Below are 20,557 nucleotides of genomic sequence, written 5' to 3'. Positions count from 1 at the left end.
TAACGTTACATACACATATCTAGTGTGTGTATATAGATATTATGAAAAAATACACCCACTAAATTGACAAAAATCTACGGCGCGTGAAAAAATGTTATAAAAGCTTATGAGCCTTGTCCTGATGGCAATTTTTCCCTTTCTTGCTTCTTTTATTTTATTCGTTTTAGTTTTTTTCTTTTAGATTTTTTGTTGCACGGTTGCCCAGCGCTGACATAACAGTTTTCCATGTGTGAGCATGTATGTGTGTGTGTGTGTGTGTGAATAGTTGGCAACCGCAAAATAAGATAAATTTCACACCGAAAAATTAATAACTTTTTAAAAGGCCATAAAATTTGAGCTAAGCCAAAAGGCGACATAAGTCGCTCTCTACACATAATTTTTCACATTTTTTTAGATATTATTGAATTTTTTATTGTGTTGTTGTCGTTGTGGCTGTCTGCTTCAAAAAACTAATAAGAATTTGCTTTGGGTATGTGGGGAGGTCATAAACTTCTGCCAAAAACGACGGGAAATTAAAGTGCATTCGCGAGCAGCGAAGCAAGTCCAACAAGTGACAAAAGAGGCGAAATTTGCAAAATAAAATAATAGAGCTAGAGCTCGAATGCGATAGAATACGGCGGCTGCCGTTGCTGCATGGGCATGCGGAAGTGCTGAATCACCGGAAAACCATTAAAGGAAGTCACAACTATTGATTATGTCGGCGGCGTCGACGTCGACAGCGACAGCTTCAACGGCGCAAACTAAAAATGGCTTTGTGTGTGCAAGCAGCGGAAAAATTATGATAGCACCCGGTCCGGTCTAGTTCGGTTTGTCTACAGAGCCCAGACCCCAGACTAGAGACCAAGAATCCAGCATTGTCGGAGGCAATCCTTCGGCCTCGGCACATATAAATTTACATTGGTTGAAGAGCAATTTAGAGGCGGTTGGGGCAAGAGCTTCAAATTGAATTTGATGGCTTTTATATGCAACTTTAATTGCACGCTTGTTGTTGTTTTTGCTTGGGGTATATAGGCAATTTGAGTAGCTCTGTTGCTTGAAAATGCAGTTGGAACTATTTGGATAATATAGCATTGTTTTTAAGGGAAAATAAATCAAACTAAGTTTTCTAATATAGCATTTTATGTAATGTAGCATTCAATTGACTCATCACTCATATAAATAAGAAAAAAAACTTAACCCACTTTAGCAAATTATTTTTAATATGTTTTTTGCTGCCTAACAAAAATCAGTTAGATAAGTTTGGCAAGCGCATGCAAACTTCGTTTGATCAAACAAAAAGCGGCCCTTTTTGTTAAATTTGTGCAGTTGTTTTTGGTCTCGTTTCGTATGGAAAAAGCGTCGGAAACGTCGCTCGTCTGCTCGGCATAGTCGAAAATCATGGCGAGATAAATTGCCAAAGATAGCAATGGATGGAGTCCGCGTGCTCCATTGCTATTGTTCAAAATCAATTTAGTGTTGAATTGGTGCCAAGAATCTCATTTTCAAAAGCGGCAACGACGACGTCAGCAGCGTCAACTCAGCCAGCGTATAGGAAATGAAAATACCGGAAGCGCCGACATTTTCCCCCAAATGAAAGTCAACTAACCAAGCCAAACACACACACAAATACAAACATAGCGAGAAAAGAACTCGCGGATTTTGCCACAGCAAACACCAACACCAAAAAGGAAGCTCAGCAAAACAAGCAAAAGGAAAAAAAAATTGGAAAAAATGTGCTAATAACTTTCAAATAAATGTTAAACCCACAAAAAAAAAGGAGGGAAATGGAAAAAAAATGGCATTGCACTGTGACTAGTCTCAGTGACTAGCTTAAACCGGCTCACAGACAGACAGACAGCCAGACAGACAAAGAGACAGTTCTATTCCACGACAAAACTCTCATGTGTGCGCCTCTATTTCCACACATAACTCAGTCGCTTAATCCGGCACAGCCAAGGCCGTAAATTCAGCCAGAGAGTCGCGTTTCAGTGGCTTAACTCAAACGGGCGTCGGCGTTTTGGAGAAGAAGTCTGAAGCCAATTTTAAAGTTGTCAACAGTAAATTTACTTTCATCCAACTGATAGGCGCTAAATGCCCACTTAATTGTTAGCAAAAACTCAATTTCATTTTGGTTTTTTTTTTTTTGGTAATTTAAATGCTTTAGAAACTTTTCTAATTTATAGTTAAACCATGAATGATTTTGCTGATTTATTACAACATTTTATAAATAAACAACAATTTTATTTCAAGTGACTAAAACACTTTTTATTCAGAAAAAAAAAAATAGAAAAACTCGATATAAAGTTGTGTTTTTTTTTGTTAACACTTATTTTATAATGGTTCTATATTTTATCTCAAATCATTTTAAACAGTTTTAATTTTTAATTACAAATTTCATTTTCTAAAATAATCTTCAAAGCCTTAAAAAATATAAAATTGCATTCAAGTTAATAAAATACTTTTTATTGTGGTGTTAGGTAAAAGAGTAAACTCATTTAAGCTTTGTCATCATTTTTTTTATTTATAATTAAGTTTACCATTTTAATCTGCATTCAATCGAATTATTTAAATACCTATAATTTTTCAGTGACCAGCAATTTTTAATGAAATAATTTTAAAGCAAGTCATTAGTTTTCAGTGACATAAACTACCTTTTTTCTCTAGACCAAAAAAATAAACAAAAGGAAGAATGAGATGTTTATCACAAAACACTTTCATTAAAAATTGTTCATCCACAAGTTCTACTCGAGGTCGTGCCAAGAATTTTACCAACGCCCGAAGCTCATTGTGCTGGCCTTTCGCTTTTGCTCTCTCGCTCTCTGTGGCATCATATTAACTTTGATTCCAGTTGCGTTCAACTGTCGTTCCCCACAAATGCCTTTCAGCGTTTTCTGTGTGTGTGCGTGTGTGTGTGTTTGTGGTCGCACAATAACATTAAATTTTAGTTTATGGTTAAGTCCCCTTTGGGATAGACAAACACAACTCGAAATATGACTCAATCAAAAAGATTCTCTGTAGGTTGTCGGTCGTCGGTTATCGGTTGGTCAATTTCTGAACGCATAACTAATTAAACAATGCGAAGCATATTCCATATACATATTCGCTCTACGGTTTTATCTACGCATCTATTTATAATTATATCAGTGCGCCACTCTCGCTCAATAAAATTTGCAAATTAATTTCAAACTGTGCGTAAAATTGAGCATGAAAATGCAATTAACATTATTGGCCAGTGGATTACGATTACACAAAACTATGAATGCAAATGCAATGCACAAAATTTGCAATTAATTTTAATGTATTTTCAATGTATGTATAGCATGCATTCATCTGCGTATGTACATATGCTAAGTGCTGCTATATGTTACAGAGCAGCTATGAAAGGTTTGCGCTTTGCAAATATTGACCATAAAGTGCCTTTGTCTTTCGCTCAAAACGTCTCGAGTAAATGATTGTGCATATTAACAACTTGGTTAGCCGCAAAAGCAAACAAAATGGCTTTTAATCTAACCATTATAATGAGCAAAATGTCTGAGGAGCAGTAGCAGCAGCAGCAGCAGCGAAGAGCAGACAAAAGCAATACCTTGGACTGTTTGCCAAAGTGGCGTATGAGCAACGTGCAATCAAGTTTAATGATTTTTGCAGTCAACTGAAAATTTGATGTTGTTTAAAATTAAGTCATGGTGCGATTTAAAGAAAATAAAGCTACAATTTAAATTTTGTATATTGTATAAAATATTTTCTTAAATATTACTATGATCTGAACTGATAAACATTTGGTAATACCCCAAGTGAGAGTATTGAAAGATATGGACACAAAGGCAAACAAAATGTAGTGGAAATTTAACTAAAATTCCATGGCCAGCCCGCAATCATTAATTCATAAAGCTGTAATTTGCTTTTGGCCAAGCCAACAGTAGTCGTAGTAGCTGTGGCAGCCAGACAACCTTTCGGTCATTTGCGCTGCAAATTATAAGCAGACAAATAGTCCGCACACACACAGAGAAAGGCAGACATACAGACAGACACACCTAAATGTATACTAACAAACAACAAGGATATAGTAAACGTATATGTATATATACATATATATACACCTACAACAAAGTCGTTGCACAAAGAGCCAAAAACTTATTTGCGGTTGCCCAGTTTGGCCGAGAGGAGGTTTTGGCAAATGCAAAATTTTGTTGACATGCCTTGAGCCATGATATGCAACCAAAGCAGACACAGCGTCGAGCGTTGAGTTGAGTGTGGAGAGAACACTCCTCTTCAATTCAGTTCAGTCGACTTCAGTTCCCTCTCTGTCTCTATCTCTCTCTCACTCCCAATGTCTGTGGCAGGGCGTGTAAATGATTTTGACATATTGTAATGACAAAACAAAGGCTGTTTCATGTGTCTCTGACTCTGATTTAGATTCTGATTCAGATGCTACTGCTGCTGCTGACTCTCTATCTGCATTTGTGTCTGTGTCTGTCTTTGCTCAGCTTTGGTTTCAACTGTTTGGTTGACTAGCTGACCAGTCCAGGTCTGCCAGTGTCAATTGTTGTCGCCAGTTTGGTTTTGACGGAAATTAGAAATCAAAATGTTAAGTCCAGATGCACAAGTCAATTCAATTGTGTGAATGTTCGTTTCACTGTAAATAGCAGAAACCAATGCGATTTTCTAGCTTATAAATGATACACTAAAGCGAAGCAATTAAAATAAGTGTCAGTTTAGTCCTAATGCTGGAAATGTTACTGATGTAATTTCATAAAACAGAAAAGTATGATTTTAGAAACTAAACCAATTCTAAACAATTTTGCAGTAAAATAAGGTTAAATTTTCTATCATAATTATTATTATCAATATTGAAAATTATAAAAAAGAAAAGCAAACTTGAAAAATTATAATAAGCTTACAAGAAATTGAACAATTAAAGAAAGTAGCATTTCAATATCAAAACAAAAAAAAAAAACTTAATTTAAAACAATTTTACAAATAATTTAGTTGGCATTTCAATTTGAGACGAATTTAATGAAGTGTTACTTTAATCATAGTGTTAGAATTATTACTTATATTAATTAAATATGAAAACAAAATAATTTATAAATTTTTAAACAATTAAATTACTAATCAATTATTAATTTTATTCAATAAAGAGTCTTTTCAATCTTGTTTAAAGTGTTATAAACATATAAATTAATAAAACTCCAAAGTGTTCAATTTAAAACAATGTCACAATACCATAGAAATACTCGAGTTTTATGACATTTTCAGTTCATTTGAGTTATACGACTTTAAATAGTTTCTTTTATACTTTGTACAACTAAAGTTTTTGACTCACCACACTATAGACTTTTTTACGCAAATTGCAAGTTCATTCGTCTTTTTTACCCCATCGTTAATATACTTTGGAAAGTTTGAAAATAAAATTTTGACTTCATAGCTCAAGCAAGTCAGAGCTGAGTCACAACTCAACCCTCAGTCAAAGTGAGTACACTCATTCACTCACTCCATGTGAGTCAGCACAAATGTTGGGCATTCTGTGTATTGTCAAGAGCTTTGCCACAGCAGCATTGACACCTAACATATGTAAGAAGAAGTTTATCACACTAAAAAGTAATTAACTAGAAAATACTCTGTAAATAAATGTAATATCAAATGTTGTACGTTAAGTAAATCGATTGAGAAAATAGATTTCATATTTAATATTTTATCGCTACAACTTCTAATATACCCTCTTTAAGCTCAAGTCCTGGGTGTTTTGCTTGACAGAAGCCAGCTACAAGTTGTCTTTATTCGAATTCGCACCCTCATAATACTAGCTAGAGCTCGTAATTATAATTAACATGGTAAACATTCGGTTCTCAATCACAATGCAAATGGAAAACAAAAACAGGCAAAAACAGGAGAACTCAACCCGCAGGCCACAAAGAACATGGCGTATACGTAACATAGAGCCAAAGCCAATGGGACTATTGAAATCTCACTCAGCTAAAAAATATTTCATATTTAAAAAAGTGAAGAAGGGAGGAAGACTGGTAGAATCATTCGAAACAACAACAATTACAAGGAAGCAAAGGGAGGGTCGATTTCAGTTTACCTTTTAGCTAAATATGCAACGAGCGACTCGACTATGCGGAATGTTAACAATAACAATGAAACAGAACAGCAGCAACGAGTATTGTAATGATGAAATAAAAGTCAAGTTAATACAAAAGCTAAAAACCGAACATGAAAACTGGCGCGCGCGGTGAATAACGGAAATACGACTACCCCTATTATCAGGACCGGGTCTCTTACTTCATGTTATTGTTGTTGTTAGTGTTGTTGTTGCTGCTGCTGTTACTCGTTAGCGTTACATGAAAGTGCAACTTTTGTACAACGGTTGTGGCAGCAGCAACAACAATTGTAATACACATAGTTATAATAAAAATCAGCTTGTTTCACTTTCCAACGAAGCACCAAAGTTCAGAATACGCTTCTCCTCCTTTTTTGCCCTTATATGAAATGTTTGTTCGTTCGTTTGTTTGTTTGTTTCTCTGTGTAACTCACACTTACAGCTCAGCTCGGTGTTTTGGCTAGCCTGTGCTTTTGACTCGGCTAGCATGCAGGTTCAAAGTTGTTGGCCCAGCACTCCTCTCCACTTTCCCTCCCCCCTCTGACGACACCCAGTGCTAACTGCTAACTGCTCAGCTCAACCGCTCGCCATGTTCGTGTTGCAAGCAGCAGGCAAGCAAGCAGCCTGGCAGCAAGAGAGCGCCGCAGGTGCAAAGTGTAAATGAAGACTGATTGCAGTGCACATGATTTTGTCGACACACAGGCTCACACTCACACACACACACACATGCTTGTATGTGTGCCTTGGGTGAGGCATAAAAAACGTTGCAAGGGCTGCTGCTGTTGCTGCTCCTGTTCGTTCTTGTGTTTGCAAAGGGGGTAATTGTGGTTAAGTGCTGGTTTATTGGTTTGGCAAAAGGGCTTAAAAGATATATGTATATGCATTTTGAAGAGCAGGCCAACTGCTGGCTAAACTGGCTAAGGTTAAGGGCAACTCTCCCGCAACGCTTTGCAATATTTGACAATTGTTAACGTTTTTCGTTTTATTCCATTCTGTTTTTCTATGTGTTTGAAGGCCAAAAGTTTAGTTGTTGTACGAGCATGTCGAACATGCACATTCTTGTAATGATAGGGTTGCCGGTCAACAACAAATAGAGTTGCCAAACAACTCAAATACATAGTAGAACATACTATTTGGCAAGTAATCTACTTTTGATGAGTCCAAACCAATTTGATCTGGCTGAATTGCAGTCAAAGGTGAAGGTGAAAATTACACAAGACAGAAAATATCTTTTGTGAAGGGCTTTCGAAAATGAATCAAATTATTTTCAATAAAAATATTTATTACTTTGAAACTAGATTGAAGTATTTGTGCATTATTATCTATATACGAAAAATAATATAATAATGTTAAATATATACTCTGAAAAAATATACGACTTGTTTAATGTAATACTAAGAAAAAAGAATGCAGACCAACTTTACTGGAAGCAATATAATAAACAATTTTCGCACTGCATAAGTAAATTTAAATAATTGATACTTTATTTATATTTTTTTTTTGATTTGATATTAAATAAACAGAAAACACACAGAATATTTCGAATGTTTGACATTATCAAAAATTATTATTTTGTATGCATATAGATAAAATAAGATAAATATGTTGTGTACTTTAAATATATAATAAAAGCTTGTTTATGGCACATAAAGCAATAATAAATTACTATATTACTAAATTAAAAAATGAATAGAAATTAAAAATAATTATTAAAAATTAAATAAATTAATTTTCTTATTCTTACTCCATTATTTTTGTACTAAAAATTGTTACCCTTTGCCTGCAATTTTTTAATTAATTTGCAATAATTGTTCCCCTGTCATATTAATTCAAATTAAAGTCAGTTGGCAAACAACATTACAACTGTAATGTCAGAATTTGTGCAAAATATTCAACCTTGCTTAACAGCACACGATGCATGGAGCATCGTGGCGTATAAAAAGTTTCATTTTATGCTCACTCACCTGCAAGAGAGCAATAAAAAATCGTACATATTGCACATTAGAATAGCTACCACACGAAATTAATTTCTTACGTTTCTAAAAATGTTGCCATGCCCCTCTTCACCCCGCGCACCCTTGATCGCAACAAGCAGCGAATCAGCAGCAGCAGCACAGCAACAACTCGTGCACACATTAAAAAATCGTTTTAATTGAAACACAAGCCCCTTGGCAATCAGAGTGCACGCAAACGCCGCACTAGCTCGCAATGTGCGCGCCCCTAGCCAAGGGGGCCGCAACAGCCACAGTTCTACCCACGCACACACACACACACACATGCCACTAGATAGAAGAGAAGGGGGAAGAGACAGGGAGGAGAGAGGAAGCTAGCCTCCCTAGCCTGTCGCTCACTTAAGTTAATACGCAAACCAAATGTCACTCAACATTATCAACGGCAAACGTAATCAGTTAAAACTTTTTTGCTGCTCTAGGCAGGCCAAAACCAACCAAACCAGCCAAACAGACAGACAGACCAACGGACGAAGAGATAGGCGAAGGGAGTTGTTGCTGCTGCTGTTGCTGTTGTTGAACGAAAAGTTGCCAACATGTTTGTATTCTATTTCAATTTTTTATGCGCTCTGCGAGCGAGCATCGCACTGAAGTGCACAAACAACATGCAGCTAAATAAAGAAGCAACAAGTCGCAGTTTACATACCCTTTGGAAACTTTAACTGCATACGATTAAGTTTTTAGAAAAACCACTTTAAATCATATCTATGTTACATTTCGTTAGCTTTAAGTTAAAAATCCATTTTTTTAATTTAAAAAAAATATTTTTTAAACTTACTAAACTAAAAAATTAGTACATTTTGTTAACGAATGTATTTTTGGAAGTCCTTCTATTTTTAAATTTGCAGCTGTATACTCGTATATTATATTTTTTTTATAAATTTGAAATTTCGATTTCGATGAAATACAGTTGTTTAACTTCACTTGATGTGCAATTTTCGGAAATGTCGAACAATTAAATGTTTTTGTTTTCGACAAAACTATTTAATAATATCTTAAATTAAAATTAGCTATGCAATTAAAATTAGCTAAGTTTATCACTCAACATGAAACCCAATAATTTAATTCATATTCAGAAATAATTGAAATGTCTATCAATTTTACTTTTTATAAATATTAATTAAAATTTATATGCTGACATATTTCAAATATTTATAACACACTCTCCACCTCTAAGCTGTTTAACACGTTATTAAATTAATATGCGAAAATTAAATATTGTTTATACATTATTTTGTCAATTTTGCAGCACAGATTAGTTGTTGATTGCTTGTTAATTATGCATATAAAAACCACCACAAAAATATATATTTTGTAAGTGAAATACGTACTCCTAATACACCTTTCAAATAGAGCATTAAAATGCGCGACATGTGTTTTGCACTATTCCAAAACGTTGAGGTCTAAAAGCATGCAATGTTAGGCCTACAACTACAAAACTAAAACTTTTTCTTTTGCGGTATGCGATGGCATTTTCCTTTTTTTTTCGACTGCAGGAACTGAAACCGAAAACGTCTAAATTTCGGCCAGGTCGAGAAAAAGCGGCAGTTGGCATATGTGAATGTGTGTGTGTGTGTGTTTTTAGTGGTCGTAAGTGGTGCCAGTTTTTTGCATATTTCAAGAGATTGCTAGCGGGCAAACGCACAAAAGTAGGCAACAAAACCAACTATGCACTATGGGGCAAAAGCCCAAATATGCGGCATAAATGATTTTTTTTTTTTTTTAAATAGTGTTGTTTAATTATTTTTTTGGTATCTTGAATACTTATATGATATAAAAAAATTTTGATAAAATTTTTTGGGAATACCCCTAATTTTTGCGCGCTTTTAAAGTCAGCTGTTCAGTGTCGTTTTGTTTTAGACAAAAAACCCGCGAAAATTTTGACGACTTGCAGCTCGTAAATCAATTGAACAAAATACTAAAAGTTAAAAGTGTGTAAATGGAAAATAAAGGTCAAGGTATGTAAATTAATAGTTACTAAAAGTTTTTCTATATTTCTAAATGTTTGTGTTGTTTTGACTAATGTGTTGCAAATGTGTTGTTCTAGCTTATTCTAACAAAAGTACATGTGTTCTGTGAAGCTTTTCTTTTAAGTGCCTCAAAGTGCCTTAAAGGTAAAAATGTAACATTTTTAACAAATCTCTATAGAATCCATTTTTAGTAATGGTTTTTGCCCGTTTTTGCCCGTTTTTGAAATAACAATACATGTTGCAGGTGTTTATGAGTTCTCTCATGCAGCGCTGCTCAAAGTGTTTTTTTAATAACTTCGACAATTTTTATCTGATCGCATCCAAATTTTCAGGAATCATAACTACTATGGTAATTATTGTATATACCAAAATTCGTAACTCTAGCTTTAAAATTAGGCTTGTTATTCGATTTTTTTTTGATTTGCGGAGGCGGAAGTGGGCGTGGCAAAAATTTGAAACAAACTTGATCTGCGTGCAACAAATGCTGTCGAAAAAAAATTATAGCTCTATCTCTTATAGTCTCTGAGATCCAGTGTTTCATACGGACGGTTATATGGGGGCGGGAGGAAGGCGTGGTCAAATTGAAACAAAATTTTTTCCGAAATTCTATCTTTCTCTCCCCGATATTTGTGCAAATTTTCAGAATCTTAGGTCCATTTTTAGAGTTTATGCCGCAAATTTGGGCTTTTGACCCATAGTGCTATGGGCCACTTGACAGCCGTTTAAATGCATTAAAAAATTACATGCTTAAAAAAATACAAAAAGTGGAAAATAAAAACAAGAAACTGGATACGACGAAACCGACGACGACATGTCAGTCAGCGAAATTTCACATGCGAAATTGTGCAAGAGCCACGCCCACCAACAAGGCGAGCAAAATCAAATCAACAGAATGGCGTGCCGCAATGGAAGGCCGTGACAATGCCAAGAGCTACCAGCCGGATGGGCAAACTTCGTTCGCTTGTCGCCAACGACAGCAAAAGGGTTTGCCCAAAATCAGTTGGAGCTGGAGATGGAGATGGCAATGTGGAGAAGCCGAAAACTCGGCATGCGGCTGGCAGGCAGGCTGGCAGTTGAGTCTGTGAACCAGGCCGACTAGTTAACGCAAATTGAAATCGTTGTAGCCGGGGACAGCCAAAAGACGTTTTGGCAGCTTGTTCGTGCATAAATCAAAGTGTAAGGCCAACAGTCTCTCTCTTTCTCTCTGTGAGTGAAGAGAATTTCAAGCCTAAAGGGCAAAGTGCTAGATGGCAAGCTGATGGCCAGCTGAGAGTTCGAGAGCTGTGAAGTCACTTGGTATTTTACAATGGCAATTAAAAAGGCTTTGGCCGAGGTCTAAGCATTTAACTACGAGTACTGCATGTTTGAGAAACGGTTTGAGGTCATTTTTCGGTTTGCAATTCCTCGCACACAATGTGCCTCAAAAAATTTACTGTTTCCATGCTTTCGCTCGCGTTTTCACATTCTTAATTAACTGCTTTTAGTTCAGCGTTTCCTAATTCTTTCTACACTATATAGTATCAATTATTCCATCAAATGTATGTGTTGAGTTTATTAAATTTACATAAAGTACTTTGCACAATTTGATGAGTTTATATTTACTCAATTTAAATTTATTTTCTTCACACTATAAACTTTTTTCGTTATAATTTCTAAGCATATTCATTTTATAAACTTAAAAAATCCTTTTTTTAACTTAATAACACATTGTTTAATTACTAATTATGTCATTACTTTAGCGTGTTTTACTTGTGTAGTTTACATACGATTTTTAATATTGAAATTCTAAATTTGAATTTTCACTGAAATTACTTTTATTTTTGCTAATACAAGACTTTTCTTCATACTTAACATAATTGTTTAGTTAATTTCGCTTTACTTTCAATATGATATAATTCAATTGATATGCAATTTTAAGAGTTAAATGTATAAAATGAATAAAATTTTAGATTTTACAAACTCAAGACTTTTCTTTATGATAATTTCGGAGAATATTTTGCCGCACTTGAACATTATTTAAGTATTAGATTTTTGGAATTAAATAAAACAATATTTTAATAGTAATTCTCCAATGTATTTTGTTTATAAAATTTACATTTTTTTAAACAGCTAAACTGGTTATTATCTTAGTTTGACTGAAGTAAGTTTTATTTTCTTGTAACTCAAAACTTTTCTGTATTTTAATTTCACATCACCATTTTCTATAATGCTATAATAAGAATTTTACAGGCAGTGTGACTTTAACAAGTTGAAATTCATTTTATAAATTTAGCATTCCATTTCAAATTCGCTGCTAATTTAATTTTCTGTGCCTTAACTTCAACTTTTTAAAACTAATGCGCCTTGAGTCTTTTGTGCATGATAATTTCTTAGCACGGTTTTGGCGTACGTTAGATTTTTCGTGTATTTCATTTCATTATCAGCACGGCGCACTAGATTTCGCCAAACTTTTATATCTCGATGGCATTTAAAGTGCGGGTAGAAGAAGTTTCAAATGTCGCCTGCACTCAGTCAGACGACGATTCTAGTTCTGTTCCTCCTCAGGCAGCTGCTGTCACACACGTCGTATGAGTTATATGCCTTTGCCAGCCATCGCACATATGCAGCATGCCTGAATGACTGTGTGTGTGTATGTATGTGTTGCTGTTGTAGTCGTAGCCAACTTTTGCGGCCTTATCTGGCATAGACTGCACTCCAGGCATGAAGGCTATGATTTAAGCACAAACTTCTACCGCTTGACTTTGTCTTCAGCTGCAGCGAACACTCATTGCTGCCGCTGCTGTTGCTGCTGCTGTTGCTGCTGGTGCTGCAACTTCTACTTACCGCCAGGAACTTGCACAATTAACTATATTTTAATTGGCCCTGTGTGCCGTCGCCTGGCGTAGTAATTTATTTACAATTTTTACGCTCATTTTGCTGACTGACAGCACAAATGCGAAATGAGTACAAAACCACACACAGAGTGGAGAAGAGGACAACACCGTCCGAGCAAACGTCCAATGGTTGAACAAATGCATTACGCATGCACTTTGCTCAACACTTCTCTCAATGTTAATTTTATGCTACCCGTTTTTCTCCTGACCTCTGTGTACGTTTGTTTAAATATTCATTGCAAATTCCAATTGCATTTGCGCTTAAATTGGCAATGCCAACAACAAAAGAAACAGCATCTGCTGCATCTGAACGAATTTGTTTTTCTCGGTTTTTCTTCTACCTTGTGTTGAATTGTGTGTTGTGTATGTGTGTTGGTTGGCCAGGTCAGACTCAATTTGGTTGAAATGCCAGGCCGTTTGTGGTGCGAGTCGTTTGAATTTGGTTGCCCGATTGCATAGTTTGTTTAAATGTTTTCTTTTTTCAATTTGCCGAGTAGGTGAACAAACTAAATGAGATTTTAAATAAAGTATGTTGAAGAAAAACAGGTGAGCTGCTAGCCAAATTTATCAAAGATTTTCATTTCTAATCAGACACATCAATAAGCAAAATCTAAAAAAAAATGTAAGATTCAGATGGTGCTCAAAAATAAAAACAATTATGTTCATAATCTTTCAAAATTATCTGAACTGCTGGTTAAATTAGCCTATGGAAATGGAATAAGAGAAAACTAAAATACCAATAAAAACTGAAACAGTAAATATAATTAAAAACAACAAAAAAGAAAACATTTATATTTTGATGGTGTAAAAACAATTATCTTAATTATATATACTGATTCAAAGTGAAGTGAGATTAAAAGAAATATCCGATATTCTTATCAAATTTATCAAAGATTTTCTTATTTAATTTTTAATTACAGAAAACTATTTTAAGAGTGATAAAATCCTTTGAAAATAAAATATAAAAACACATTAAATTTCAGATCGTTTTCATAAATAAAAACAATTATGCAAATGATTGGAAATTAAGTATTACTGAAGGAATTATCTGAGTTGATAGTCATATTGATCAAAGATATTTTGTATTTAATCTTAGACAAAGAAAAATGGACACAATTGTAAAAAGAAACAGAGATTTAGATGGCTTTAAAAAATAAAAACAATTATGTTAATAGCTCGCACTATGATTGTGCAATCGACAAAAATTAGTTGCTCTCTAAACTATGCTAATATTTATTTGCACAAACCGCATCAATTCAAACAAAACTAATCCCAAAAATCCCATAAATAAAGGAAATCAGCGCTATGCAATCTCAGCATTAAAATGTACACCAAAAATTTTACGAAAATATTATATAAAAGCAATAAATTAAATTTGCTCTTTCAATGTTGAAATTTGCAAAAATAATTTGGGCATAAATAAATGTTTAGCCGAGCTAAGTAGGGACTAATTTTAAATGGTGGACACAAATAAGCCAAAAACCTCAAATATAAAATGCAATTGAAAATGCATAAATTAAATTGGTCATAAAATGGGCAAAGCCAAAGGCCGGCATTAAAATGCATATAGTATAGTATGCATGGACATAAATTAATTTAAGCTAAAGGTTTGGCGACAGCCAAGCAAACCAATTAATGTATACCACACACACAGACACACGTACACTCTCGAAACCAGAAAGCCATAACCGAAATGTAAATTCAAAGCCAAACACCAAAATGACATCAATTTGCGCTCATATTTCATAAGCGCAGCAGCAGCAGCCAAAGCAGAAGTAGAAGCAGCGGCAATGTAAATGCTATTAAAAGCATTACGATGAACCCAGTGACAACCTTATAGCCAGTGATAGAGAGAGAAAAAGAGAGAGAGAGAGAAGTTCAGAGATCGTAAATTATAGCCAAGGCAATCGAATGCGGCTCCTGACTCGGTATTGTGCTGCCACTGCTTTGACTGCTTCTGCCTCTGTGTCTTTGTCTGCAATGCCAAAAAGATTTATGTCTTTCACTGCACTCCTCAGTGCTCTCAGTATTCGCAGAGCACAGCATCAATAAATGTAGTGCCACGCTGCGTATGCGCAATATTTTAATTATGCAAGCAATTGAAAAATTGGCACATACACGCACACACACACTCACATGCTCAGAGCTCATGCCAAGGCAACGTCCTTAATATGTTGCAATGCTGCAAGCGGGTGCAAGTAGGCGAAATTGAGTTCAAAGCTCAAACGACTTTTCTGCGCACTGACTCGCAGTGTTAACTTATTGAGCTGCTTTCAGCAAGTTAAGTATCTGACTCTGTGTGTGTGTGTGTGTGTGTGTGTGTGTGAGTACTTAATGAGCTCATTTTTGTCACTGTGTGTGTGTGCATGGGAATGTGTCTGCTTGCCGCCTGCTTTTTTATTCCATTAAGGCTTTTGATATTTTGGACTCGTTAGTGATTCTCGCACTACGTTGTGTTGCACAGAATTGAATGTTTCGGAAATTTATTAAAGATTCTTGAATATTGCAGCTAATTGCATTTATTTATTTCATTTATCATTTATTATTTTAACTGCTAATGTTAAGCAACCTGAGTCAGAGTGCAAAAAAAATCAAAATATTAAGTGTAATTCATCTTTAAAAACAACTTAAATGATTAGAGAATTAATTTAATTAAGATTTAATCGTAATCTCAGAGACTATAAGAGATAGAGCCATCATTTTTATACCTGCTACCCATAGGGTAGAAGGGTATTATAACTATTTGCCGGCAGGAAATGTATGTAACAGGTAGAACGAGGCATCCCCGACCCTATAAATGGAAGACATTAATTTAAATGATTCTTCTACATATATATATTCTTGATCAGCATCAATTGGTATATACAATAATAGCAATGGTATTTGTGATTCCTGATATACATACACGCTCGCCTATATTAGTATCTGTATGCATACATGGTTCATAAGCAATGCGATAGCTCTGGTGGTAGAGTGCAAGCCGAGCATGTTGTGGTGCTTGGGTTCGAGCCCGCTCGGGGTACAAACTTTTTTTTTTTTACCACCCGGTCGGTGGTGCTCGAGTTCAAATCCCGATCGAGAATACGTGCATATTTCTATTTAATATTTTGAGATTATATTTTGCTTTTATTCAAAATGGGTAGCGGGTATCTCACAGTCGAGCACACTCGACTTTAGCTTTCTTACTTGTTCAAGTGTCGAAGAGGTTCTATTAGTCTTCTAAAATCATATATGTATGTACATATCGTGACGCCCTTTTGTTTATTCTTGATCATAGTAGGCAAATTTGTTTGAGGCGGCCTTTACATAGTTTCCAGAATATTGAACTCAGTCACATTGGAGCTCAGTCGTGCTTTTGTGTGTATAAGAAGAGAGCAAATTTGTTTCAATTTTTTTTACTGATATCAAATCAAATTAAATCAATTAAACATCATAGATTTTGTGTTCTGAAGAAAATAAAAACTAAAACTATGAATTGGTGAGTACTTTCGTTGAACTATTTTTCGCAAACTTGTATTCAACAAAGAATTGTTTCAGGCTTGGAAAAGCGTTGACTGCAATTGTGGATTCTGAGCGTAACACCGATTGTAAATTTATCATTAATGATAAGGTCTATTTAGGCCATAAATTGATCTTCTCGTGTGCGTCCGAAGTCTTTGAGCGCATGTGCTATGGAAACTTTACCGAGGGAACGACTGGAGAGATTAAGCTAACAGACGTGGAGCCCGAAACTTTCGTAATGTTTCGAAATTTTATCTATAGCGGCGACTCGCAGATAAAATGTGATGACGTAGAACAAATTATAAAGCTACTCGAGTTCGGACATAAATATCTTGTGAGCAGCATTAAGGACGCCTGCGTTGACAAGTTGAGAAATCGTTTAACTCGATGCAACGTAATCGAACTTCTGGCCATATATCAATGCTCGCACGTACTTTCGTGTTCCTCATTATTTATTGAAGTCAATTCATATCTTAAAGGGGAAGCAAGAGAAATAGTCAACCAGGCGAACATTTTTGATTTTCCAGTGCACACATTCAAGCATTTAATTATAGATCTTAAGGGATGTATTCAAGAGCTGCAACGTTTTAATCTTATTGAAGAATACTTATTGAAGAATACGGCAACTTTAAATGGCTCCATAGTCAAAGAATTTCTTGACTTAATCTCTTTTGAAAAGTTCACACTTAAAGATTTCTATAAAGGACCCCGCAAATCAAAGCTACTCGATTTACAACGCAAGTACGAGCTAATTAAATTGTATTCAGTTGTATGATGTATTCCCGAGTTGGACCGTTTTCAACTTATTGAAAAATACCTTAATTTGAATGATAAACCCGAAATTCAATCCCATAAGGAATTATTTCTTGACTTAATCTCTTTTGAAAAGTTCACACCTAAAAATTTCTATAATGGACCCGGCAAATCAAAGCTACTCGATTTTCAACGCAAGTACGAGCTAATGTATTCTATTGCAAAAGCCCGACACTATTGATATTGACACAATTATTTTGTAATTTGCACTAAGATCCCATACCATATAATAAAGTTCAACATGTGCGACGATGCCCAGTAGAAATTGTTTATGTATTTGCATTGTTGTTATTTGTTTGCTCTTGTATAGTAATGTTCTTTGTTGCCATTTTTTTTGTTAATTTTCATCAGATTCGATCCTTTGCCTCCAAATGCCGATAAGCGACTTGCAACATTTCATCGTGGTGCACAACATGGGGGAAACTCATTCGTATGCCAGCCCATTGGGTAAAAGGGTATTATATGGGCAGGAAATGTATATAACAGGCACAAGGAGGCAATGTCCGTGTCAATATGTCCGTCTTACTATAAAATTATAGCTCTATCTCTTATAGTCTCTGAGATCCAGTGGTTCATGCGGACGGACGGACAGACACACAGACGGACAGACGGACATGGCTAGATCGTCTCGGCTGTTGACACTGATCAAGAATATATATACGACTAGGGTCGGAGATGCCTCGTTCTACCTGTTACATACATTTCCTGCCGGCACAAGGTTATAATACCCTTCTAACCTATGGGTAGCGGGTATAAAAATCGAATAACAAGCGTAATTTTAAAGCTAGAGCGAATTTTGGTGTGTACAAAATTTAACTACAGTATTTATGAGTCCTGAAAATTTGATTACGATCAGATAAAAATTGTGGAAGGCATTAAAGAAATGCTTTTGTATAAGCAAAATCGCCTACTTACTGGGTATCTGAGTTGTTTTATCCGACAATCTGGTATATTGTGCCGTCTATGGTATATTTTGAATGTGGAACTATATCGATATACCAAATATACCATTCGTTATATTTGTAGTATTTTTTTTTGTAGTTTATTCGGTGTATTTTGAAAATAATACCGCAATATTTTGTTTTTATTCAAAATGGGTAGCGGGTATCTCACAGTCGAGCACACTCGACTGTAGCTTTCTTACTTTGCTTGCGAGAGAAAACCCACTCCCGACCCAGCAAATCGAAAAATCGAGTAGCAAGCGTAATTTGAAAGCTAGATTACTTAGTACTTAAAATAATAACAACATTATTATACCTAAAGATTGTTAGTAAACATAAATAAAATTCATTTTTAAGCTAAATATCTTTTTTTAATATGCAATCTATCTATGAAAATTAAAAATTTGTAGTCAAGAAAATGTCAGACTAAAATCTAAATATGTTGTTATAATATTTAAAAAATATTGTTTTGTCTCTTTAAATAAAAGTGAAGTTTCAACTCGTGAATTCACAAAATTTAATTAGAAATTTACAAGTTTTATTTTGTTTTATTTTTGAATCTCTAATGTAGTATTCTTAACCTAATAGAATCTCCTTAGTTTTATTTAGCTTTATTTTTAAACATTAATTTTATCTATTAATAAAAAATAGAAATAATTTATGCGTGTTTCTTAAAACACTTAAAATTAAATGATGTGCGTTATGCTTCTAATTTCTATATTTTATAAAAATATTTGTTCCCATTTATTTTCATTATTTACAAAGCTTGCCAACTTTTCATTCAACATTTATCAGTAGCAAGCGATGCCAATGAGTGACTTCGAGTGCAAGGGAAAAATCAATCTAAAGGAAGTTGTCTTGATGACAACAAGGGAGGAGAATTTCGTATGCATTGATTTGCAATGAGATGAGTTGAGTTTCTGCCAACATCAGCAGCAACAGCAGCAGCAGCTGGAGCTGCAACTGCTGCAGCTAGCAGTAAAGTGAATGTCCGTCTGCGAGAGAGACACAACACACACTCGCACACACACACTTGCCCAGAGAGAGAGAGAGAGAGAGAGACACACACTCAGTATTGATTAAATGAAGATGACAACAATGATTGACATCGTTGACTTAAGTCATTACATATTGTATGCAAGCTGCAGCAGCAGCAGCTGCACATAATGCAACCATTTGCATATGTATTTATCCAACTACGATTGCGGATGTGTTTGACTGTGTGCAAGTGCTAGTGTGTGTGTGTGTCACTGTGGGTGTGTGTGTGTTGCAAGTACAAACAATGTTGGACGCTTAATTTGTTTGAATGATGCTGCAAATCCAGAGCTTCGCTTTCCTGGCAAATTAATTATTTTTAAATTAAATAAAAAACACATACCCCAGCAGTTCACATACACTCACACACTTATACATACACACACACTGAAAGACGCATACACGCAATTTATCACACAATAAATTACAACAAATAATTGCCAATTCAACAGCAAATAATTTATGTGACACACACAATTTGTTGTTGTTATTGCTGTTGCTGTTGCTGTTACTGTTGTTGTTGCCTTTGCTGTGGTTGTTGCTCTTGTTCTCATTCATGTTATTGCTGTTGTTGTTGTTGTATATACCCTCAGCTTATTTGATTTCATTGCTTGTTTGTCGCTCGAGTTGTTTTCGCCCTGTTCTCATGTTGGTTCTCGTTCGTTTGGTCGGTTACGCTTTTGGGCTGGTTCGGCAATAGCCATAAAGATTATGATCTTGATATGCTCGTAGAGCTGTGGCTACAAATATTGGCACAAGCCACACACACACAAATTGCTCTCAACCAAAACCAAAAAAAAAAAAAAAAAAAAAAAAAAAAAAATGAAGGAATCGCATAAATTCAGGCACAGCTCGCATAAAACTCGCCGCCGGGCATAAACATTTTTCTATAAATATTTTCGTTTTTAAGAATGATGAAAGAGCACTACGTGCGGGGCAGTGTGATGAGAGGAGAAGGGAGGAGAAGGGGACTATGAAAGTGCCGCTTGTACGTTAAGTGAAAAAAATATATATGAATGTGAGTGTGGGGGGCCACAAATTGCTTTAATGCAATGACAAAAAATGAAGCCAGTTACCAGACAGTGTGCAAGGAGTGTATAATAAAAAATAAACATATATTATGCTATACACTTTGGTCGACAATAAAGCAATTAGGCTTATGGCAAACTAAGGAGAGAACATTCATAACTGCTATAATCATCTTATTTTTGAAACTTCGGCCTAGAAGTAATTTTAGTAAATTAGTTTGAAATTAAATTCAACATTTTAAAAGCGATTTAAGCAATGGAAAGTTGGTTAATCAAAAACATATTTTAAAAATATATATTATATATTA

The 20,557-nt window shown here is 35.0% G+C and overlaps 3 protein-coding genes across 5 annotated transcripts in view; 2 read left to right on the top strand and 1 right to left on the bottom strand.

The window, feature by feature from the left end:
- LOC117570621 (serine-rich adhesin for platelets) overlaps window positions 1-20,557 on the top strand; it is a 178,044-nt gene that overhangs the window by 55,814 nt on the left and 101,673 nt on the right. The gene's annotated exons all lie outside the window — the stretch shown is intronic.
- LOC117570009 (AT-rich binding protein-like) overlaps window positions 1-20,557 on the bottom strand; it is a 108,667-nt gene that overhangs the window by 39,620 nt on the left and 48,490 nt on the right. The window lies entirely within an intron of this gene.
- Window positions 16,258-17,521, top strand: LOC127565526 (kelch-like protein 40a). Its single transcript, XM_052004378.1, has 2 exons — window positions 16,258-16,409; window positions 16,469-17,521. Exons 1-2 carry the CDS (start codon window positions 16,402-16,404, stop codon window positions 17,205-17,207), a joined length of 747 nt encoding a protein of 248 aa, XP_051860338.1. The 5' UTR covers window positions 16,258-16,401; the 3' UTR covers window positions 17,208-17,521.

The sequence above is a fragment of the Drosophila albomicans genome, chromosome 3 (genome assembly GCF_009650485.2).
Source record: "Drosophila albomicans strain 15112-1751.03 chromosome 3, ASM965048v2, whole genome shotgun sequence".
NCBI lineage: Eukaryota > Metazoa > Arthropoda > Insecta > Diptera > Drosophilidae > Drosophila > Drosophila albomicans.
The sequence above is the reverse complement of the archived record's forward strand: the minus strand, read 5'-3'. Positions and strand labels throughout refer to the sequence as shown.